This window comes from Eschrichtius robustus, chromosome 3, assembly GCF_028021215.1.
Source record: "Eschrichtius robustus isolate mEscRob2 chromosome 3, mEscRob2.pri, whole genome shotgun sequence".
Lineage (NCBI taxonomy): Eukaryota > Metazoa > Chordata > Mammalia > Artiodactyla > Eschrichtiidae > Eschrichtius > Eschrichtius robustus.
In genome coordinates, this window is record NC_090826.1 from 19258648 (window position 1) to 19283761 (window position 25114).

At 40.3% G+C, this 25114-nt stretch overlaps 2 protein-coding genes across 6 annotated transcripts in view; one reads left to right on the forward strand and one right to left on the reverse strand.

Annotated features, from left to right (window-relative positions):
* STPG1 (sperm tail PG-rich repeat containing 1) overlaps window positions 1-17923 on the reverse strand; it is a 50863-nt gene extending 32940 nt beyond the window's left edge. Inside the window, exons 1-4 of the mRNA XM_068537791.1 lie at window positions 17841-17923; window positions 15383-15501; window positions 8110-8250; window positions 213-331 (exon numbers count right to left, since the gene is read on the reverse strand). Of these exons, the coding sequence (XP_068393892.1) occupies window positions 213-331; window positions 8110-8182 (192 nt within the window). The 5' untranslated portion in view covers window positions 8183-8250; window positions 15383-15501; window positions 17841-17923. The remainder of the gene's footprint in view (window positions 1-212; window positions 332-8109; window positions 8251-15382; window positions 15502-17840) is intronic.
* Window positions 17924-19510: 1587 nt separating this feature from the next.
* Window positions 19511-25114, forward strand: part of NIPAL3 (NIPA like domain containing 3) — a 49560-nt gene continuing 43956 nt past the window's right edge. Inside the window, exons 1-3 of one of the 5 annotated variants that reach the window (XM_068539166.1) lie at window positions 19511-19619; window positions 20531-20674; window positions 22499-22831. In XM_068539166.1, the coding sequence (XP_068395267.1) occupies window positions 22739-22831 (93 nt within the window). In that variant the 5' untranslated portion in view covers window positions 19511-19619; window positions 20531-20674; window positions 22499-22738. Of the gene's footprint in view, window positions 19620-19645; window positions 19711-20530; window positions 20675-22498; window positions 22832-25114 lie in introns of those variants that run through there. The other 4 variants (XM_068539170.1, XM_068539167.1, XM_068539168.1 and 1 more) reach the window with 4 other exon arrangements.

Here is a 25114-nt window from a genome sequence, read left to right on the forward strand (position 1 = left end):
AGTCCAGACATGTTTTCCACTGGATTTAATATCTTTCCAGCTCTTTCCTACAGCCCAGTCAGAGCACACAGCTGGAGAGGGTGCTGCAGCTCCTTGGATGACACTGCCCTCTACTGGTCACAGAGACAGACGCACCAGCCAGACTCACGTGTCTGTCCCCTGAGGCTAAAATCCAGACTAAAAGTAAAGCATCTCTAAGACAACGCCATTACCTTTATATGGTAAAACCTCTTGGCTTGACTATTAAATCCTTTTTTTTCTGATTCTGGAATTCTGGAAGGCTGATATTTAAAAGGAATGGAGGATTGTGTTGGATACGCAGCAGTAAAACCTAAACAACAAAAATAGAATAAAAAGTAGCACAAAACACAGAACTGACGAATGCACAAAACACAGAGTTATCTGTTAACATTTTATTTTAAATGGAATAAAAAGAGAAACTTGCCTTTTGACAAGAGATAAACATGAAACTGGATTTTTTTTTTTTTTAAAGACCCTCTTGGTAATTTATTGGTTCCCGCCCCACCATCCCCCACCCCCCCACCATCCCCCCCCACCCCAAGCACCTCCAGCTCTTAAACTAGTGAGACTTGGTCACACAGCTGAAGCATAGTATCAAGGGAAGAAGAAGGATCCGACAGGAAAGGTGTTCTTGCCAAGGAGGAAGGGGACACAAAACCATTTGGAGCAGCCTTGGAAGAGAGCCAGGCAGGGGGACAGAGCAAGAGTCCTCACTCATCCTCAGCCCAGAGTCACAGATCAGCGAAGCACCGTAAAGATACAGAGAGGTCAGGAAATCCCAGAGCAGAGCGGGGCTCGCTCTCATTCTTCAGGACACAGTGCAACACAAGTGTAAGTTTAGGTTTCTGCTTTGAGCATACTTGGGGTGAAAAAGCAGAAGGGGATCATTTATAGAAAATCAAGTTAAAATTTTATATGTCTGGGTTGTGATGTATAAATGATATACAAACTTCCCCTTTTCCTTCCTTCCACTCCCAATGAATGGTGCAGAGAACCAGAGAAGAGAGAGCTATACAGAGAAAGAGTTCCGGAGACCTGCACTAGGTTGCCCTCAAGTAGTTTCCTGAGTATCAATCAGCCCAGGAATGTGGGAAAACTCCCCAAGGCTGGCGAAAGATTTACCTGAAAAAGTTAGGGTAAACAATACCTGAACACTGGGAACAGAAATAGCTCCTGTTCCCACAAGTCAGAGTGGAAAACCTCATAATTCATGGAACACAAGGAGAATATGCAGAAGGGTTTTGCCTCAGAAATAGGGTAACATTACCCTTAGGCTAAATGCTTCTCTGGTTCCAGCTAACAAAGCTTAAAAGCAAGACTTGAAAAGATCAAACTTCCCAAGTAATTTCACTGCATCCCAGAACAAAGCACAAGAATTCATAGGACTACTAAAATATACAGTACCCAACAGGTAAAAATAACTGGCATTTGATAAAAAATTAATGGGCATACAAAGAAGGGAAAAAATACAATTCACAATGAGGAGAAAATAAACAATCAATCAAATCCAACTCAGAAATGATATAGATGACAGAATACAAGAACATTACATTATTACAATAATAATTGCATTTGATATGTTCAAGAAGCTGGAAAAAAGATTGAACTTATTAAGTAGGTACATGGAAGATATAAAGAAGATCCAAATCAAACTTCTACAGACGAAAACTAAAAAGTCTGAGATTAAAAATACACTAGACACTGCAGAAAAAAGACTACTGAACTTGAAGACATTGAAATACAAACTGTTCAAAACAAAACACAGAGAGAAAAAGGAATAAAAAATACAGAGTATCAATGAGCTTTGTGGAAGCTTCAAGGAGCCTAATATACGTTCCAAAGAAGAGAGGTGGGAGAGAGGAAATAGAAAAAAATATTTCAAGAAAAAAGTGGCTGAAATTTTCCAGATTTGATTTAAAAAAACATAAACCTGCAGATCAAAGAAAGGCAGTGAAACTCAAGCACATGAAACAGGAATTTAACTACACCAAGGCACATAATAATCAAATTGCTTTTTGTTTTTTTACTTTTTATTTATTTTTTAAAAGTTTTTGGCCTCACCACGTAGCATGTGGGGATCCCAGTTCCCTGACCAGAGATTGAACCTGTGCCCCCTGCAGTGGAAGCACAGAGTCCTAACCACTTGACCGCCAGGGAAGTCCCCATCAAATTGCCTTTTAAAAGTGATAGGAAATCATAAAATCAGGCAGAGAAAAAAAGACACATTACACACAAAGCAACAAATATAAGAATAACAGCAGATGACCATCAGAAACAACATCTGTTAAGGCACCAGAAGGGAAAAACTATCGCCCTAGAATCCTGTACCCTGTAAAAATATCTCTCAAAGATGAGAGCAAAATAAAGACTTTTGAAGATATACAAAAACTAAAAGAATTAATCACCAGTAACCTGGAACTACAAGAAATGGAGGGAAGTCCTTCAGGCAAGAGAAAAATGATACCGGTTGGAAATCTGGATCTACATAAAGGAATGAAGAGCTCTGGAACTAATAAATATGTAGGTAAATGTAAAACGTAGAACCCTGAGTATAAATTGATGCATTTAGATATAAACATAAAATTTAAATCATTTTTAAAATAATTGACTATTTAAAGCAAAAATAGTAACACTATTGTGACATTTATAACGTATGTAGAAGTAAGATATTTGACAGCAACAGTGCAAAGGCAAGGAAAGAAAAAATTAAAATATACTGTTGTAAGGTTCTTCTACTATGTGTGAAGTGTAATAATATCACTTGATGGTAGAATGTGATAAAACTAAAGATGTATATTATAAACTCTGTAGTACAGATCAGCAAACTTTTTCTACAAAGGGCCATAGCCATAGTAAATATTTAAGGCTTTGCAGGCTATACTGTCTCTGTTGCAACCATTCAGCTCTGCCATTATAGAGTGAAAGAGCCACAGACAACACATAAACAAATAGAGGTAACTATGTTCCAATAAAATTTTATTTATAGAAACAGGCAACAGGTCAGATTAGGCCCAAGGGCCAAAGTTTGCCAACCCTTGCTCTAAAGCAACCACGAAGAAAACACTGCAAAGAGTTATTCCTAAAATGCCAACAAAGTAGACAAAATAGAAATAAAAAAATATTCAATACAAAAGAATCCAGAAAATGTAAATAAAGAACAGATGGGACAAATAGAAAGCAAATAGATAGATGGTAGGCTTAAACTCACACACCAATAATCACATTAAATTTAAATGGTCTAAACATCCCAATTACAAGACAGAGATGGTTGGATTGGATAAAAAAGAAAGACCTAACTACATGATGTCTACAAGAAATATACTCAATATAAACCCATGAATAGGTTAAAAGTAAAAGTATGGGGAAAAGATACACTATGCTATCAAAAGAAAGCTAGGTATTAATATCAGACAAAGCAGATTGCAGAGCAAAAAATATTACCTGCAATAAAGAGGGTAATTTCATAATGATAAAGCGGTCAGTTCCTCAAGAGAATATAAAAATTCTAAGCACTGATATACTCAATAACAAGAAATTCAAAATACAGGAAATAAAAACTGATAGAACTGCCCGAAGAAATAGAAGATTCCACAATAATTGTCAGAGATTTCAAAATCCCTCCCTCAATAATTTAAGCAAGTAGATAGAAGATCAATAGACATACACGACTTGAACAATATTATTACCTAACTTGACCTAACTGATATTTATAGAACACTCCACCTATCAATTCTATACAATCTATCCTAGAAAACTGAAGAGAAAAAGACATTTCCCAAATCATTTTATGAGGCCAGTTACTACCGTGTTACCAAAGCCAGACAGAGTCATTACAGGAGGTGAGAGGGAATCGCTATAGATCATTAACCCTCATAAATATACATGCAGAAATTCTTATAAAAATGTTAGCAAATGAAACTCAACAATATATAAAAAAGATAATACATCATGATCAAATGAGGTTTATCCCAGTGATCCAAAGACAGGTTAACATTTGACGATTAATATAATTCACCATATTGACAAACTAAAAAAGAAAAACTATATGATCATGTCAATAGAGGCAGAATGGAATCATACAATATGTACTCTTTTTTGTCTGGTTTCTTTCACTGAGCACAGTTATTTTGAGATTCATCCATGTTGTTCAAGTATCAATACTTCATTGTTTTTTATTGCTGAGTAGTATTCCATTGTATAGAAATGTGACACTTTTTATCCACTGTTGATGAAAATTTGAATTGTTTCTAGATTGGAAGTATTACAAGTAAAGCTATTAACAACATTCAATCCCAACTCTTAAAACGGACATAAGTTTTCATTTCTCTTGGGTAAATACCTAGGAGAGGAATGGTTGGATCATACTTTAACTTTTTTGAGAAACTGCCAAACCCTTCTCCGAAGTTGTTGTATCTTTGTATATCTCCACTATTAGTGTATGAGAGTTATTGTTACTTCACATCCTCAACAACAATGGGCAGTCTTTTTTTTTTTTTAATAAATTAATTTATTTATTTTTGGCTGTGTTGGGTCTGTTGCTGCGCGCGGGCTTTCTCTAGTTGCGGCAAGCGGGGGCTACTCTTCGTTGGGGTGTGCAGGCTTCTCACTGCGGTGGCTTCTCTTGTTGCGGAGCGTGGACTCTAGGCGTGCGGCCTTCAGTAGTTGTGGCTCATAGGCTCAGTAGTTGTGGCCGCGGGCTCTAGAGCGCAGGCTCAGTAGTTGTGGCGCATGGGCTTATTTGTTCCACGGCATGTGGGATCTTCCCGGACCAGGGCTCGAACCCGTGTTCCCTGCATTGGCAGGCGGATTCTTAACCACTGCGCCACCAGGGAAGTCCCATGGGCAGTCTTTTTAATTCCAGCCATCCCATTAGATGTGTAGTGGTATCTCACTGTGACTTTAATTTGCATATCTCTAGTGACTAATGATGTTGAGCATCTCTTCACATGCTATTTGCTATCTGTTTATCTTTTTTTTTTTTTTTTGGTAAAGTGTCTGTTTAGTAAATGGAGAAAGCACTTTGTAAAATTCAGTGTTCTTTTATGATTAAAAGAAAACCCTAGCAAACTAGAAATAGAAGCAAATTTCCTTAATCTGATAAAAGGTATCTATGACAAAAGCCTACACCAAACATGATACTGAAAGCTTTCTCTTGAGACAGAGAACGAAACCAGGTTGACTGCTTTCATATTTCTGTTCAACATAGTACTGAAGAACTTTAACCAGTACAAAGGCCAAGAAAAATAAATAAAAATACATAGATCAGAAAGGAAGGAAATAAAGCTGCCATTCATAGACAAGACTGTATATGGAGAAATTTCAAAAGAATCTGTAGATAACCTATTAGAGGTAATAACTGAATTTAGCAATGTCAATATACAAAAATCAATTAATTTTATTTCTATACCAGCAGCAAACAATTAGAAAATGAAATTAAAATAGTACCATTTACAAGAGCATAAAAATCAAATGCCTAGAATAGATATATAGAAGATATGCAAGGCCTCTACATAGAAAACTATAAAACATTATTGAGAAAAATTTAAGAAGACTTAAATAAAAGAAAGGATACACATGGATTGGAGAACTCAATATTGTAAAGATGTAAATTATCCCCAAGTTGACTGCTAGAATCAATGCAATCTAAATCAAAATGACAGTAAAGATTTTTTCAGGACATTAATGGGATGATTCTAAAATTTATATGGAAATTCAGTGTGGCCAAGAGTAGCCAAGATAAACATAGTACATAGTTGAAGGACTTATACTAGAAAAGAAAAAAACTTGTTATAAAGTTACAGTAATTAGAGGTGGTATTTGAACAGCATAAAAAAATCCAGAAGCAGACCTGCATATACATAGACATGATTTACAACAATGATAGCACGCGGAGTAGTAGAAAAAGAACACTCTTTCAATAAATGGTGCTGGGCAATTGGATATACATACTGACAACAATAGATTTGGACATCTTCATACCATGCACACAAACAATTCCAAGTGAATCGTAGGTCTAGATGTGAAAGGTAAAATAATACAGTTATTAGAAGAAATTATTTTGGGATAGGCAAAGATTTCTTAAATAGGACAGATGTATACACTAACTATAAGGGAAAATATTGATAAAATGGCCTATAGTAAAATCAAGAGCTTCTCTTCATTAGCACACCATTAAGAGAATGTAAAGGAAAGTTACAGACTGAGGGAAGATATTTACTTTACCTGTAGCCAACAAACGGATACAGTTCTAGAATGTTTTCAAGAACTCCTAAGAAAAGAAAAACCCAATAGAAAAAATGGGTAAAAAACTGGAAGAGTCACTTCTCCAAAGAGGATATCCTAAAAGTCAGCCAACACATGAGAAAGTGCTCAATCTTTTTGATCAAAGGACAATGCAAATTAAAACCCTTATGAGCTGAAAATGTTGGTGAGGATGTGGAGCAACTGGAATGATCATACATTGCTTGTAAGGAAGTAAAATTGGCGCACTCACTTTGGAGAACTGGTGGTATCAACTAAGCTGATCATAAACACACCCTATGACCCAGCAATTCTCCTAGGTATAGACCCAAGGAATATATACATATCTGTCCCAAAAGACATGAACAAGAATAGTCATAAAAGCTTTTAGTCATAGTACCTCAAAACAGGAAACAATCCAGATGTCCTTCAATAGTATAATGGATAAACTAACTGTGGTATATTAGAACAAAGAATGCTATACCATGTTATGGCAATGAAAATGAACTAATCACTGATACATGAAACATGAAGTTAAATCTCTCAAACATAAGAGAAAAAACCTGAGACAAAAGAGTTCAGGGCTTCCCTGGTGGTGCAGTGGTTGAGAATCTGCCTGCCAAAGCAGGGGACACGGGTTCGAGCCCTGGTCTGGGAAGATCCCACATGCCGCGGAGCGGCTGGGCCCGTGAGCCACAACTACTGAGCCTGCGCGTCTGGAGCCTGTGCTCCGCAACAAGAGAGGCCGCGACAGTGAAAGGCCCGCGCACCGCGATGAAGAGTGGCCCCCGCTTGCCACAACTAGAGAAAGCCCTCGCACAGAAACGAAGACCCAACACAGCCTAAATAAATAAATAAATAAATATTAAAAAAAAAAAAGAGTTCATATTGTATGATTCCAATTTATATAAAGTTCAAAACAGACTAAAGTAATTAATGATATTAGAAGTCAGGATAGCCATAGTGTTTACATTTGCAGAGAAGGGGGACAATGCCCAGGAAGGGACAAGACAAGGGCTTCTGGGATGCTATTGTTTATCGCGGGGTCTGAGAAGTGATTCCATAGGTGGTGGTTGCTTTGTGAATATTCATTAAGCTGTACAATTATGATTTGTTTTCTGAATATATATTAAGCTTCAATTTAAAAGTATTCAAGAAAAAGAGAGAGCACTAAATCAAAAGATGGGAGGAAGAAAGAGAGGCCCAGCTGTGGGTTTGAGAGCAGCAGGGACTCCAGAGGCCCACCAGGGAGGTGGTAATACCCCTGAAAGAAAAAGCAGTGGAGTGAGTGAGGATCTTGGAACGAGGTTTCCAGCCTCAGCAATGATTCCGCAAGCCCAGAGGTAGTCCAGGATTAGTGCATACTAACAAAACCAAAGGAATACATGGGCTGAGACAGTGGAGCTCTCATCTGTCTGGATGGATGACCCATGATCTGAGTACCTCTCCCCTCCCTCACCCAGACTCCCATCATCACATCACCTTTTTCCACTGAGAAAGATCCAAAACTTGAAATAAGGAGGAATAGCATTTGTGTCAGTAATGGCTGGAGTTTAACTTTCCAACAACCTGGCAGAATGGGGGCTTGGGTTAAGTTTTAGGAAATAAAGTAAGATCTCTTCCTCCTTCTTGCCCCCCTCATCCTTTCTTCTCATAGTTTCTTCCCAATCATCACCCTAGAGGCAGTGGGAGAATGACCAAAGCAATCTATTTGATATACTTAAGAGTGGCCTTGTGGGTATAACCCAGGATTTACTATATTCCCCTAAAATTTGCTCTTACGTACTAAAATGAACATATGTCAGGAGCTCTCGTCCCCAAAGACCTCTGTTATAAAATTCACTAGACCTTTCTGTACTTTGTCAGCCTTTCTGGAATATTTTTTGCCAGAGTGTTGGTCTTTTTGCATGGAATTGTCCATCTTAGCAAAGTTCTGTGATATATTCCACGTGTTTGATGAAAAACTTGACTGTGTGTTCTTCTAAGCACCTGAAACAGCAAAATACAGCATTTGTAGGGATCACTTCACAATCTTGGTAAGTATGTTGATTGGGTTCTGTTGTATCTGCAGGATAAACTGAGAAATCTTGTGGGTAGAGGCTGAGATTTACCAAGTTCTACGACCCCAAATCCCAAACACATTGCACTGCTTGTAGTAGGAACTCTGTAAGTGTTCTCTGTTGATGTTGCTTACAGAGCTCTTGTAGGTTTGAATTTTATAAATTTATTTCTACTGAGATAATTTACATACAATATAATTCATCGGTTCAAAGTGTACATTTTTAAGTTTTGGCAAGTGTTTACAATTGTGTAAAATACCACAACAATTAAGATATAAATATATCCATCCCCCCCCCCACCCCAAAGCTCCCTATGTCTCTTTGCAGTCAATACCCTCCCAACCCTGGCATCTGGAAACCACTGCTTTTCTTTCTGTCACAATAGTTGCCTTTTCTAGAATGTCATATATGTGTAATCATACAGTATATACTGTTTTGTGTCTATTTTTTTTCACTTCGCACAATGCTTTTGAGATTCTTCCATGCGGTAGCATGTGTCAATAATTTGTTCCAGTTGCTACACATTCTCACAAACACATTTGGTAAGTCTTACTAATTTTAGGCATTCCAGTGATTGTATAGTGGTATCTCATTGTCATTTTAATTTGTATATTTTCATGTGCTTATTTGCCATTTGTTTACCTCCTTTGGTGAAGTGTCTGTTCAAATCTTGACTATTTTTTTAAACAGTTGGGTTATCTCGCTATTGAGTTATAGAAGTTCTTAATATATTCTGGATACAAGCCCTTTATCATATATGTGTTTTAGAAATATCTGCTCCCAGTCTGAGGCTTGCCTTTTCATTTTCTAACAGTGTCTTTTCAAAAGCAAAAGTTTTAATCTTGATCAGGTCGAATTTATCGATTATTTTTTTTATGGTTTGTGATTCTTTTTTGTCTTGTCTAAGAAATCTTTGCCTAACTCAAGGTCACAAATATTTTCTTCTAGAAGTTTTATGCTTTTAGCTATTATGCTTAGGTCTAAGATTCATTCTGAATTAAATTTTATATTTGGCATGAGATATAGGTCAGGTTTGTTTTATTGCATTTAAATATTCAATTGTTCTAACACCATTTGTTGAAAAGAATATCCTTTTCTCTATTGAATTATTTTGGCATAGTCATCAAAAGTCCAAGAATTCTGTTCTTTTGACCTATATGTATACCCTTATACCAACAGCGCACTATCTTGGCTTTATAAGTTTTGAAATCAAGGTAGTTGCAACTTTGTTCTTCACTTTCAAAATTATTTTGACTATACTAGTTCTTTTTAAAGTTATTATTATATAAGTTTCAGGAGTACAGAATTGTAATTTGACACCTGTGTATGCTACAAAATGATCACCACCACAGGTCTAGTTACCATCCATCACCATACAGTTGATGCCCTTCACACATTTCACCCACACCCCCAACACACTTCCCCTCTGGGAACCATTGGTACTAGCCCTTATAAGCTCTTTCGAATTACCATGCAATTTATACAACTAGCAGGTCAATTTCTACCAAAAAACCTCTTTGGATTTGAATTGGGATTGCACTGAACCTATAAAACAATTTAGAGAGAATTAATATCTTAACTTTGTCGAGTGTTATGATCCAGTAACGTGGTATATTTCTCCAATTATTTTCAACATTAAGTATGACGATGTTAATTGTAGGTTTTCTTATAAAAGCATTTTATCACTTCCAATCCTAGTTTCTTCAGAGTTTTTAACAAGAACAGGTGTTGAATTTTATCAAATACATTTTCTGCATCTATGGAAATGATCATATTATTATTCTTTTTGAGTATTCTATGGGATTATATTGATTGATTTTCAAATGTTAAAACAACTTAGTATTTCTGGAATAAATTCTACTTGATCATGATATACTATCAATTTTGTATATTGCTGAATTCAATTTACTAAAGTTTTGTCAAGGATTTTTTTGCATCTGCATTCATGAAAGATATTAGCCTGTAGTTTTCTCTTTTTTGTAATGTCTTTGGTTTTGGTATTAGAGTAATGCTGGCTTCATAAAATGAGTTTCTCTTTTATTTTGTGGAAGAGTTTGTGTAGAATTGGTATTATTTCTTCCTTAACTTTTTTTTTTAATTTTTATTTATTTATATTTTATTTTTGGCTGTGTTGGGTCTTCGTTTCTCTGCGAGGGCTTTCTCTAGTTGTGGCAAGCGGGGGCCACTCTTCATCACGGTGCGCGGGCCTCTCACTGTCGCGGCCTCTCTTGTTGTGGAGCACAAGCTCCAGACGCGCAGGCTCAGTAGTTGTGGCTCACGGGCCTAGTTGCTCCACAGCATGTGGGAACCTCCCAGACCAGGGCTCGAACCCGTGTCCCCTGCATTGGCAGGCAGATTCTCAACCGCTGTGCCACCAGGGAAGCCCTCTTCCTTAACTTTTTGATGGAATTTATGAGTAAAGCCATTTGCGCCAGGAGTTTTTTCAGTGGGAAGGTTTTTATAATGACAAACTCCATTTGCATGTTAGATATAGGGTCTTCAGATTATCTATGTCTTCTTGAATGAGCTTTGGTAATTTGTGTCTTTCAAGGAAGATTTTCCATTTCATCTCTGTCATGTAATTTATTGGCATTAAGTTGTTCATAATAGTCCCTTATTATCCTTTATGTCTGTAAGTTCTGTAGTAATGTCCCTCCTTCATTTCTGATGTTGGTAATTTGCATCTTATATCTTTTTGTTAAAGATATAAACCTCTGGCTAGAGGTTTATGGATCTTTTCAAAAGAAAACAGCAAGGGGTTTCATTGATTTTTTTCCCATTTCTGTTTTCTATTTCATTTACTTCTACTATTACCATTATTATTTCCTTCTTTCTATTTATTTTAGGCTTTATTTGCTCTTCTTTTTCTAGCTTTTTAAGGTGGAAGCTTAAATCATGGAATTTAGACCTTTCTTCTTTCTTAATATAAGCATTTAATACTGTGAATTTTCCTCTAATCCCTGTTTTAACAGCATCTCATGTATGTTGAAATGTTGTGCCTTCATTTTCTTCCTAAACTAGCTTCTATTTTTCTTATAATATCTTTTGACATATGGTTTATTTGGAAGACTGCTGTTTAATTTCCAAGTAGCTGGAGGGATTTTGAGTTTTTCTGCTCTTATTGGATGGAGGTTTTTTAAAATAAATGTCAATTAGGTCAAATTGGTTGATAATTTTGTTCAAGTCTTTTATATCCTTATTGATTTTCTCTTTATTCATTCTATCAATATGGAGAGGAAAGTGTTGAAATCTCCCACATTATATTATTGTGAATTTGTTTATTTCTTTTTTAAGTTTTGTCAGTTTTTGCTCTATGTATTTTAAAGCACTGGTGCATGCACATTTATAATTTTTACCTCTTCTTGGTGAATTGAACCCTTTATCACTGTGAAATGCCCCTTTTTATCCCTGGTAATATTCCTTGTTCTGAAGTCTATTTTTTCTGATATTAATATAGTCACTCCAGTTTTCTTTTGACTACTGTTAGCAAACTGTATCTTTTTGCATCCTTTTACTTTTAACCTATCCGTGTCTTTATATTTAAAGTTGGTTTCTGAAAGGTAACATATAGTTGAGTTGGATCTTGGTTTTTTAAAATCTGTTCTGGTTATCTCTTTTTGATTGGAGTGTTTAAAACTTTTACATTTAATGTAAAAATTTATATGGTTGGATTTAAATCTACCATTCTCCTATTTGATCTTTGTTCCTTTTCTCCTTCATTCTTTTGGATTAAATGAGTATTTCTTATGATTCAATTTTACCTTCATTGCTGATTTATTAGCTATACTTATTTTATTTTTGGCAGTTGCTTTAAGGTTTAGCGTTTACATCTTTATCACAGTAAAAAAAAACACCACTTCACATATAACGTAAGAACTTTACAATAGTATACTTCCATTTCCCACATTCCATACTTTTTGTTATTTTGAGATACATTTTAGTTCTACATGTATTATGAATCTCACGTTATTATTTTTTTTAAAGACTTGTTTTAATTTTATTCATTTTTTGGCTACATTGGGTCTTTGTTGCTATGTGCGGGCTTTCTCTAGTTGTGGCGAACGGGGACTACTTTGTGTTGTGGTGCACGGGCTTCTCACTGTGGTGGCTTCTCTTGTTGCAGAACTCGGGCTCTAGGCGCGCAGGCTTCAGTAATGCAGCTCAGTAGTTGCAACATGCGGGCCCTAGAGTGCGCGGGCTTCAGTAGTTGCGCTGTGTGGGCTCAATAGTTGTGGCGCGCAGTCTCAGTAGTTGTGGCACATGGGCTTAGTTGCTCCACGGCACGTGGGATCTTCCCAGACCAGGGATCGAACTCATGACCCTGCATTGGCTGCCACCAGGGAAGTCCCTCATGTTATTTTTCATTTAAACAGTCAATCATTTTTTAAGGAGATTAAAATAAGAAAAAATGTATTTTATATTTACCATTGTCAGTGTTCTTTAATTCTTTGGGTTTATCTAAGCTTCTGTCTGGTATCATATTCCTCCTGTCTGCAGAACCTATTTTAACATTTCTTGTAGTGCAAGTCTTCTGATAATGCATTCTCTAGGTTTTTGTTTGCCTAAAATAATCTTTTTTTCTTTCATTTTCTTAGTCATTTTTATTGGTAATAGAATTCTGTGTTGACAGTTTCCCTCCTCTCCCCAACTTTAAAATATATTACTCCATTGTCTCCTAACTTGCATAGTTTATGATGAGTGATCCATTGTAATTCTTATCTTATAGTCCTAATATATCTTTTTTACCCACTATTTTTAAGTTTTCTGTTTATCACTTTTATTCAGAAATTTGATTTTGATGATGACTGCATCATTTTATTATTTTCTTTATGTTTTTACTATTTGGGATTCATTGAAATTCCTGAATCTGCAGATTTATAGTTTTCATCAAATTTGGAAACTATTCAGCCATTATTTTTTCAAAAAATTTTCAGCCTTTCCCCACCCCAGTTTCTTTCCTGGAGCTACAAGTATACGTATATAGATTACTTAATATTTTCCCACAATCACTGAGATTCTGTTCTTTCCCCTCCCCACCACTTTCATTTGGGCAGCGTATATTGCCTTCAAGTTCAATGATCTTCTGTAGTTTCTAATCTGTTAATCCCATCTATTATATTTTTATTTCAAATATTGCATGTCTCATCTCTAGAAGTTACATTTGGGTCCTTTTTAAAAATATTTTCCATTTCTATCTTCATTATGTTCATGTTTTCCTTTACATATTTGAGCATGTTTATAATACCTGCTTTAATGTCCTTTTCTACTAATTTTTTAAAAATTTATTTATTTAATTTATTTATTTTTGGCTGCATTGGGTCTTCATTGCTGCACACGGGCTTTCTCTAGTTGCGGTGAGCGGGGGCTACTCTTTATTGCGGTGCGTGGACTTCTCATTGTGGTGGCTTCTCTTGTTACAAAGCACGGGCTCTAGGCGTGCAGGCTTCAGTAGTGGTGGCTCAAGGGCTCTAGAGCGCAGGCTCAGTAGTTGTGGTGCACGGGCTTAGTTGCTCCACGGCATGTAGGATCTTCCCGGACCAGGGCTCGAACCCGTGTCCCCTGCATTGGCAGGCGGATTCTCAACCACTGCACCACCAGGGAAGCCCCTTTTCTACTAATTTTATGATCTCTGTCATTTCTGGGACTGCTAATATTGACTGCTCTTTCTCTTGGATATGTGTCATATTTTCCTGTATTTTTCATGTCCAGTAATTTTGTACTGGACACTGGACATTGTGAGTTTTACACTGTTGGGTACTGGATTTTGAAGTATTTCTGTAGAGTGTTGCATTTTTTTTTTCTGGCACAATTTCCAGTAACTTACAGACCCATATGCTCCTTTCCAGCTTTTTAAGCTTTGTTATAGTGAATCCAGAGCAGCTTTTACTCTAGGAATAATTTATCTCCACTACTAAGACATGATATTTCTATAGACTCTGCCCAATCAATCCTCATCTGATACAGTGTCTCTCTATTCTGGTTTATGGGAACATGAAGTAGTCCCAGTTCTGTGTCAGGCCCAGAAATTGTTCAGCCTACTGCTTTCTGGTGGCTCTTTCCCCAGTCTTAGTTTCTTCTCATGCATGTGCCCATCATTCCTCAGCCAAAGACTTGAGGAGAGCTCTCTTCCTATTTCTGAACTTTTTATGTGCAGGTCCCTCCTTTATGGTGTTCTACCCTGTAAATTCCAGCCGCTTTGGTCTCCCTGAACTCCGATTTCTATCTCCCCAGCTCAGAAACTGAGGTTTCCCTCACCCTGAACTGTGGCCTAGAAACTGCCCCGAGCACTAAGCTGGAGCAATTGTGGGGCTCACCTTGTTTTTCTTCTCTCAGGGATTACAGTACTGGGCTCCCTGTTGTTCAATGTCTAAAAACCGTGTTTCCTATATTTCTCTGTTTTTTTAGTTGTTAACAGCAGGAGCATGATTTAATTTTCATAGAAGTTAATCTTTCATGAACAGACTTTTTATTTTGTTCACCTTTTTTCCTAAGGAACTTACATCATTTATAAATACTAAGGAATGAAGGATTGAATAAATGATGTTATGCTCTACCAGTCCTTTGCTCCTTCAGTATTTACTCTTCACTTTATTCTATCACCCTCACAGCAGCAATTCTCAATCGTTTATGGTGGACAATCTATACTAAAAACTTAATATTTAATATAATTATTGGCAACACACTCAAAGAAATTAAGAAATTAAAAACAACAGAAACAAGTCAATATTGATCACAGCACAATCACTACTCTAGTATAAGAATGTCTTTTAGGATCTATAAAAGCAGCCACTATTCACTTGTCACGTCTCAGTGCAGTGTTGTTGTCTTAGTAATAACCATCTACTTCCCTAGCTGCAATACAGCTGTTATTTTTTAAATGCATTAGTGTGCTAGAATTATGAGTAATTAGAAGAGATTTAAGCTGCTTATTACAATGGTAATATGTACATATTGTCAAATTTTTGGAAAGATAAATTTAAAAGATTTAAAAAAACAATTCATATTCCTACCACCCAAGGACAACACTATTAATAATGTTTTCCAGCCTTGTTACTGCATACCTGTGAAGCCAGGATGAGAGAAGGTGCAGCCCAGGTGTGAATGGAGCACTGTGCAGATGTGCCTCACTGGTGCACTTGCTTGTATAACTGTTCATGACAGGATGTCAGGGGCCTGGAATCTAAGAAAGAGCAATGAAGATATACTACCTTCCTAATCAACAGCATATGTTTAAGCAGTTCCCAGGTGAGGGCCAGTGCAGTGATCAAGAGTATCCAGTCCTCTGTTCAAGGTTAATAGTCCTGGGTTCTGCCACTTAATAGTTCTGATTTGGATGAGTCACTTGACCTTTTAAATCCATTTCCTCCTCCATAAACGGAGATTGGTAACAGTACCTTCCTCTCAAGTTGCTTGTGAGGATCAAATACGATGGTCCACAAGTAGTAAATGCTGCCTAGCCTACAGTAGGCTTGTATTAACATTAGATTTTAATACATGAACGGGGATAATATATTAACAGCTTAAAAGAATAGCTGTCATTTCTTGAGCCCCTACACTCCTAAATCCCTTGTATAGAATACTTCACGCAATCCTTACAATAATCCAGTGAGGTATTATCCCCATTTTACAGATGAGAAAACTGAAATTCAGAGGGAGGGGTTAAGTGACTTACTCAAGGTCACACCAGGAGTAAGAGGTGGGATCAGGCTTTGAACCCAGGAAGTCTGACTTCTGCTTGCTCTGAACCACTATAATAACCTCTAAGGCAGCACACACTAAATGTTAACATGCTAAATGTTGACATTTACTATCCTTGAGTGTGTATGGTTGGTTTTTTAAAAATTAGGACATTGCATAGAGTCCTGTGCAATGTACTATGCAAATAGAGTCCTATGCAAATATTGAGGCTGTCTTGAATTTTCACAGGATGCTGGGGGTCCCCAGAACTCAGTTTGAAAATTCCTGAGGCAGTTCACTGTTGGGTAGTTCTAACTGCTAGAAAGTTCCTGCGTGAATCAGCTCAGAATAAGTCTCACTCCTCTTCCACGTTGGTGAGTTTTGAAATGCAGGTCATAGCTTGTAGTGTTTTGTGAAGCTTTTGTTTGTTATGTGCATGTGTATGTGTGCTGGATCACAATATAAAATGCATTTCTTACCATGGGTCATAGTCAAAAAGTTTGAAAGCCACTGTTCTATATGACTATTCTTCAGGTATTTGAAGGCAGCTGTCATAACCCACAACCTAAAGACTAATCCTCTTCTCCACAGGGGACCTCTTCAGCTTCTGCAATACCCTTGTAACATGGGGATTCCTCCTTTCATTATACTGGGTACCATCCTCTGGCCCTGTCACCAGATTCATCTGGGCCTCTCCTCAAATTGCCTTTGGGATGACTTCCTTGACCACTCTCTCTTCAGAAGCACCACCCATCTCTCTCTAGCCTCTGACCCTGTCTAATTTTCTGAAAGCACTTTTCACTACCCAACATGATATTTTATATGTAATATATAAAATTTTTTTTTATGATCTTCATCAATAAGATGTTCATCACTGAATCCCCAGTCTGTTTCCTGGCACATAGCAGTTGCTCAATAAATATTTGTGGACTGAATGAATGGATGAATACTAGGAGTAGACACATTTTATCCATAATGTATATAGATGTACTCATAATATTAAATACAACTCTTTCCATTAGGAGCTACATTCTAGAAAGATTTAACTCACAAAACTACAACTGTAGGCATGTTTTCATTCTACCATCTCTATGTTTTAAAAAACCCTTATTACTTATCTTATAGTATTATCACATATTTCATATATTTATGCATGTATTTTACTGTAGTATATCAATATATACTACCTCATGTATACTGTTACCTTTATGTGGAATTTTATGGGACTTGCATGAGTAGTTTTGACTATATGAGATTTTTATTGATTCACTTACAATGCTATGGTGCATCTTGGAAGTATTTTACATTTTTCAAAGCACTCTTGGGTAAATAATCTATTTGATATTTTTCTGAAGCCGAGAAAGTGTGTCGGAGAGCTGGAATAAACTTCCGCTGCCGGCTAGTGACCTCTAGATTCCAATCACAGCCTATCGTTTCACAGATGGGTAAACCGAAGCCCCGAGCAGGGAAGGAGATGGAGTGGACCTGGGATTAGAATTTAGCTCTTTGTGGCCCACCCGCTGCCAGACGCCCCCAAACGTTTGTACACTCGCCGGGGCTGAGGCAGGGGAGTCAGATGCCCACGCCCCTCACCGGAGCTCTGTGGGGAAGGCATGCCCTGGTTATTATCACCACTTTTCAGGTGGGGACTCTGAGGGCACACCTCCAGGGAGGGGAACCTCCAACAGTGGCTTCTTCCGGCCCTCACGGCACCACCTAGCTCGGCAGCGGAATTCCGCACGCACCGGGCAGGCGGCGGTCTCAGCGGGCGTCCCATGCGGTGCGCCGGGTCCTCCTCCCCACGACCCTGGCATCCGTCCCCCAAAAGGGACATCTTCCTACCTTATCGGGTCCCCCAGGGCTGAATCTGGCCTGTCAACCTCCTTGTCGCTAGCTATGGCAACCACAGGCCTAAACATTCTAACTTCCACCTTCTGCCCGCCTCCTGATGAACTCGAGCCAATGGTGTCCTCCGTTTCTTTAGCGTGAAAAGTTGTTGGCCAATGATCAGAGGCATTTCAAAAACCGCTGGGAAGCTGCCAGAATTTTAGGGTTCAGGTTAACTACGTCAGGATGGGTGGGGAACCTTAATAGGGCTTATCTAGGCAACCCCCCAAAATCTTGTGATAGACCCAAAGCCTTAGACTTCTGCTCACCCAGAAATCCTACTTCAAGGAATAAATCTAAAAGAACTAACATTCATCGAAGCCCTGTTTATAAGAGCCAAAGAAAAATGACTGAAACGGGCAGCATACGAGGGCAGCCATGCAGTGTTCCAGGAGCCCCTCTTTACACACTTAAGAGCAATCACAGTGATCTTGTCATTCTCCCTCTTAGAACACTCCAAGGGCTCCCCTTTAAACTTAGGATGAAATCCAAACATCTTCATATAAGCTGTCCCTTGCCCGTCCCGCTCCTCCTTCCCACGCGCCAGAAAAATCTCGCACCAGCCACGCTGTCCTTTGGGCAGTTCCTACAATATGTCAACCTCGTCCTGCTCTCGGGTGTTCCCTCTGAGGTCGCTTGGTGTCAGGGTCTGAACCACAACTGCCTCTTTCTCATCATCGAGGTCTCTGTCCAAATGTCATGTCTTCACCTGTAAAATGGGCATGAGCCCAATGTCTCACTCAGGGGGTTGTTGAGAGGATCTGAAATGAAATGCATGTGAGTGAAAAAGCAGAAGCTCCATGCACGTATTAATTATTTTTTAAATACAACTCATTTTTTAAAAATTTAATTTTTAAATTGAAATATAGTTGCTGTACAATATTATATGTTACAGGTGTACAGTATAGTGATTCACAATTTTTTAAGGTTATACTCCATTTATAATTATAAAATATTGGCTATATTCCCTGTATTGTACAATATATCCTCGGGACAATTATAATTATTACACTTGTACATTACGGAAGCATTCAAGTGCTGGGCTTACTGGTGGACCTTAAGTATTGCTGAGCTGTGGACGTACCGGGAGGGTTGGTATATTGTGCTGCCAACAGGTGTTCCGGGAGGACAGGCAAGGAGAGATTTTTATGGCCCCGCGGCTTTGGGAGGAACCGGGCCTTGAAAGATGTGTGGGATTTGAATACCTGGTGAGAGCGTGGGGTGGGGGAACAGCAGGAGCAAAGCCCGGGAGGGGGCTCTGAGGATAAGCAGGCAGGAGACATGGCAGGCTGCCCACCTGTAGGGCAGGTGGAGTGAGCAAGTCACCGGAGCTTTCCAGACACAGCCCGAGGAGGGAGCGAAGTTTTCTTCCAACGTCCTTCCTGTGGCCGCTAGAGGGGACCCTCTCCAGGCGAGCGCAAAGCTCCTGCGGGGCGCCGCCTCCTCAAGGCTCTCCCGCTACGCTTCAAGCAAGCTTCTCGGCGGAGCCAATGCCGGAGGTCTGTCCCGCCCACCCCTCCTCGCAGCCACTCGCCTGCGCCAAATGCCCGCCAGCTTTTGACTGGCAGGCGGCCTGGCAAATCAAATCGCGGCCTTTGAAAGCAAAACACTGCAGCACTCGGGCACCTCTGGGTTGGGGAAGGAATCTAGGAGGCTGTGCCTCCGGGTTGCGCGAAGAGTCGAAGTCATTGCTCAGAAACCTCTGATAGGTGGGCCTTAGCGGAAACGCCGCCGGTGAGTAGTGATTAAGACTAAGGGCGGGGGAAGGGGGACTTGAATTCACCCTTCGTTTGAGGAAAAGCGAATGCATTTGTGATCATCTACCGTAAATATCTTCCTTCTTGTCATTTTGGGTCTCATTGCCTCAGAATGCTTTTTCCATTTTCGCATCGAGGAGAGGGGCATGGATTTGCCTTAGTAAAGGTGATGCCAGGCGTTACCAAATTAGGAAGTGAAATAGAGTAACTTCGCCTAAATTGTTCCTATACACGCCGGCTTGGGCGATAGCAGATGGTGGAGTTAGCAGGTGGATGAGAGAAGGCCTTCTTGATCCATGCTGGCCTCTGGAAGTTGCTTCCAGCGCATTGGGTGGGGACTTTAGCGTGTAACCCTTTAGTGAGACAAAGCCCAGGAAAGGGAAAGCGCTTGGCCTGTAACTGGCACTCAGCAACCGGAAGCTGAATTGGCAGGTGGTGGGAAAGGGCGTGTTTGAGTTCTTTGTTCAGGCAGAGCCAAATTCTGTCAGTAGGGTCTAATACAGACCCTACTCTTAGCAGCCACGAGCTGCGTTTCTCTAGGCTGGGAAACCGTACTCTGTGGGTCAGTGAAGTAATTCATTGAGATGAGGGCTGGGGGATGGAGTGGAAGCCATCACCTAGTGAATTATCTTTCCTTTTTTGAGTCAGCGACCCTGTGCTCACTGGTGGCTGTGAGGGCCTCAAAATTAAGGGGTGGCTGGCAGCACAGAGTTGGCTCCTTATCTCTAGGGCATATGTTAGTCCTGGAAAAGTGCTTTGAAGTCAGGAAAAGAGAGTCGCTGGGCAAAGAATGTGTGCCTTATAAGGAAGGGCAACTTGCAGAGAGTTCCTCCAAGGCTTTTAGTCCCAACGGCTACACAGCTGAGGGAGAGTTTTCTGTCTTTGCAGGCCATGATGCCTCAGAGGCCTGGGGTTCCTGAGGCAGAGAGGGAAGCTGCTTTTTCAAAGCGAATTAAATGAGAGTAACCACAGCTGCCACAAAGGAGGGCAAAAAAAGAAACCCACCTGGAGGAACCAGCTGATCCAGAGGAGGTTAGTTAGGGGCCTGGATTCCCATCAGCCCCTTGGCACATCCCTGTGGTCTCTCTGATGTGTTGTGGGCGGGGCTGGCTATACGGGCTGTATCTCTGGAGTCGTGGTTGGTTAGGCCTGAGTAAGCCGTTCTCTTCTTGCCCGTGAAGCAGCCACGGTGCACCAGGTGCTTCACAGGCCTGTCTATAGCTAGTCAGCAGGTATGTATGGAGGTCACCGTGCCAGGCTCTGGGCTAGATCTCGGCGGGGAGCAACGGAGCAGGGGATTCAGCAAACTGCTTCCCAGAATTTGTGCTCCAGTGCCCCTTCACCTCCAGGCTGAAAGACTCTAAGAGGGTCTCAGAGATCAAGGGAGCCCTGGGCCACCCTTCCTTCCTAAGGCACAAAAGTATAGTGAAGAATAATTACACTTTTCACAAGATTACAAACAAATATTCGTAGAGCTTTACAGTCAGGGAGGTCTGGTTATGGGACGTGAGTTACAGAGTTGTCTGATGAGTGTACTTCAGGTATATATATACTGAATATATAACCTCATCTAGAGGCAGCAGCAATCATTTAACTTTGAGGCCCTTTGACAAAGTGAGACCTGGGCTACATTGTCTAAGTGCTGCCCCTGTGCTAAGCCCTGCATCTGATGTCTCCTAGATACCGGACTCAGTGTTAGTCCTATAACATAAGACTGTGCTGTTCACACCAGGAACCAGAATTCCAGGGCCTAGGGCTAGATAACAGAAGGAACTGGAAGCTACAGGAAAGATAGGAGGCAGCTTTCTGACACCTTGAGGCACAGCAGAGACTTTGTTTGGCACGCAGTAAGCCCTCAAATATCCGTTGCTTGAGAGAAAGAAAGGTGTATTCATAGGCAAATTAAATAATTAGACCGGTAATAATAAAATTAATACTAATAATAACCGACATTCATTGACCATTCACTGTGCACACATTTTATATGCATTATTTCACCAAATTCTCATAACAACACATGCGCGCGGAATATCCGTATTTCACAGCACAGGAGACTGGCTGAAAAGTTAAATGACTTGGCCAAGGTAAAACAGGTAGCACATGGCGGATCAAAAGTAATTTTAAATATTTTTATATTAAAATAAACATAGACTTTGCAGTAAAATCCAAATTTGTATTTTTTTTTTTGTTTTTTTTTGTTTTTAAATACAAGAAGACCTCAAAGAAACCCTTAGCACTTGCAGAAGGTATTTTGGCCATGCTTCCCATAACACTAAGGGTGTACTTCCTCTTTCTCTATTTGGTAGAAAAGCTTGAGATGCCCTGAAAATATCAGTCCAATGAAATTAATGGAATTACCGTCATTGCTGGTTTTACTTGAGGCCACATTTTACCCCTGTTCTACAGATGAGGCAACTGAGACTCCCAGAGGCAAAATGATCTGGTCACTTAGGTCTTCCCCCTCCTGGTCCAATGTTGTATCACCTGTGCTAGGCTGACCCTCAGGAGCAGGACAATTCTTCCATCTTCCATGGAGATAACTTTTCCTCTCATTCTTTCTTTCCTGCATCAGAATGTAGATGGTTCCTTTTCTATGGCAGTGGGATTTTTTTCTTTTTTTGGAGTCCTGGAGAAGTAGATGTAGGTAGTGTTCTACTTCTTATGTAGGGGAGCCTATAGAAAAGTAGCATTTAAATTAGGATATGATGGAAGGAAGGAAGCAAAGGAGGCGAGGGAAGGGGTTTTTAAAGGGCCGGGAAAAGGCTTTGAGGTAGGTGAGCCGTATCTTTATTTGAGATGATAATGTTTCAGTGTTTCATTGTACATGCATTTTTAATGTTCTTCCCCACCCTCTAGAGCACCGCGAGAATCAGGAAACGCATCCCTGCCTGTCTGCCTGGGAAGAGACCTAGAAACTGGCACGTCTTTGTGGGAAGATGAGGAAAAGGCTGTAAATCGGCCAAAAGAGCCTTGAAGTACTCTTTCCGCATGGGAAAGTGATGGCTGGTGGAAGGAGGCGAACCCCACAAGGAAAGATGGCTTAGCAGCAGCTGCAGCTACCGAACCAGGCCTGGTGGGATGCGCCCTTAGACCACCATGGACGGAGCCCACAGAGCAGCCCTGCAGCTGCAGCAGCTCCCGCCCGCGAGCAGTGCTGACCCTGTGAGTGAGGCTTCCTTCTCCTACAAGGCAAGAGCTTTTATTTTTTTGGTTTGGGAATTTTATATTTTTCTAACAAGAAAGTAACACGGTGCAGCATTGGCTAACAGATAGGTCCAGGGTCCGCGTGCCTATCGCTGGCAGAAACAGGCAGACCCTCCAAGCGTACAAGAGAAAGTGTAATCAAAAGAAATGTTCATTAAAATACATAAAAATAGGAAGGTAGAGAAATATTTTAAAAGGAATTCATTCCCACTTAGAAGACTTGATTTTTAAAAAAAATCACCTGCTCCATTACTCGGAGACAACCTTTGTTCATATTTCTGTATATTTCCTTCCTGTCTTTTTCTGGTATTACAGATTGGGGATCAGATTGTACAGAGAGTTTTGTTTCTTGGTTGTTTCCCTTAACCTTGTTTGTGGACTATTTCCCCACGTCATTGAGTAGTGATTGAAAGCATGCTTTCTGAATGATTGCGCAGTAATCTGTTGAGCTGCTGTATCAAAATTTGCTGGAAAGACCTCCTATTGTTGGATGTTTAGGTTGTTTCTAATCTGGGATGACTGTAAATGCTGCAGTGAACATCCCAGAGAGCATGCCCCTTTGCTATCTCTAAGAATTGGATAGCCCTGGAAGAGGCAGTCTCTCCCCAACAAGCAAGGTCACAAATGCCAGTGCATCAAGAATACAGAAAATAAGAAAATATAGTTAATATAATTGCCCTTGTGGTGAATGGATGCCAAATAGACAAACACAGAATTTAAGAAAACACAGAACACTCTCCCTGATGAGGTTTCTAATAAGTTTCCGTTTTAATCACAAATATTATTCAGTTACTTATTACAGAAATATCTTCATGCCAGAGCAAAGGTAAATAAGTCATAGTGACTCTACCAAAGAGCTTAAGAATTGAGGTGGCAGACAGGCATGTGAACAAAGGGTGATGAGCTGACCGAAGTACCAGGGGGGATAAAGGGAAGAAGGCTAGGCTTCAAATCCCTACCTGTTCCTATCTAAGTGATTAGACGTAGGGCTTAGGTAACCCTCAGAGCTTCTCTTACGGGTAGGATGGTGGTAGCAACACCTCCCTCCATCCCTCATCCCTCCTCGGCTGCATGGATCAATGAGAAAGCACGTAGCCCAGTGCTAGGCATGCAGGAGGGGCTTGACTCACCGCTTGACTCAGAAATGTCTCCTGGTTACAAACAGGAACAGATGAAGGTGCACAGAGCAGAGGAAGGAGTAGTTAATTCTGCCTGGGGGAAGGGGAAGGGGTTTCTAAGGGGAAGCTGTCTCTTTCCTCCTTGATTTTAAGGCTATTTTGGTTGCAAGGAATAAAAATCCATTTCAGAGACGCTGGAGGGAAAGGTAAAATTATTATAAGGCTACAGGGTAGCTCATGGAACCCAGGGGCAAGAAGGGCCGTGGGGCTTGAAAGGTGGTAGAGCTCTTATTAATCACACGTTCAAAAGAGGGAGGATCTGATTGGCCCAGCTTGGGTCAGGTGTCTACATTCGTCCAATCAGTAGTGGCCAGGGGTGGGGTCCTCCAGCAAACGTGGTGTCTCCACACTGTGGGCTTGTGGCTGATGCACTGTGGGCATCTCCTACCTTTGGCGGAAACATTGAGAGGCCCCAAGTCCACGCTGATCGGGGGATGGCGTTAGAAACAAGCAGTTTGCCCTGAGTTACAGCCCCGCCCTCGCCCTACCCAGCAGGGAATGGATTCTGGTTGTTGGGGGAGGGTGGTCTGTGAGACCAACAGGCTGAGCTGCCCGAGGGGCGGCATCCCTGCGGGTCTCTGACACTGGAGGCTCTGCTTCAGCCTGCAAGAGTCGGGCCTCACTTTCTTCTATTTAGCAAACAGGTCTTTCAACTGAGCACCTGCCATATACGTGCCTATGCTGGGTGGGGCGGGAGCTATGTAGGTAATTGAGATATCTCCTCCCTGAAGGAGTCTAGAAGGGTGGCGGGGAAGCCATTTCCACAAGTATCTATCCCTCAGGACAGAATTTGGCACAAAAAGAGAGATTCAGCAGGGTGTTAAGAGCATGGCCTTTGGAATCAGGGAGACCTGGCTTCCAGTCCCAGCTCTATCACTTTGTAGCATTATAACTTGGGGAAAATCATGTAATTCCTCCGCACATCAGCATTAAGTTCATCCTATAGGGTGGTTATGAGGATGACCTGAATTTACAGAAAAGGGAACTGAAGCTGCCTGCACCATCCCCTGTTTTCTGCCTGTGGTAATCCTACCCACCCTTCCAGCTCCAGCTCAAATATCACCTTTTCCATGAAGCCTTTGTCAGTCTT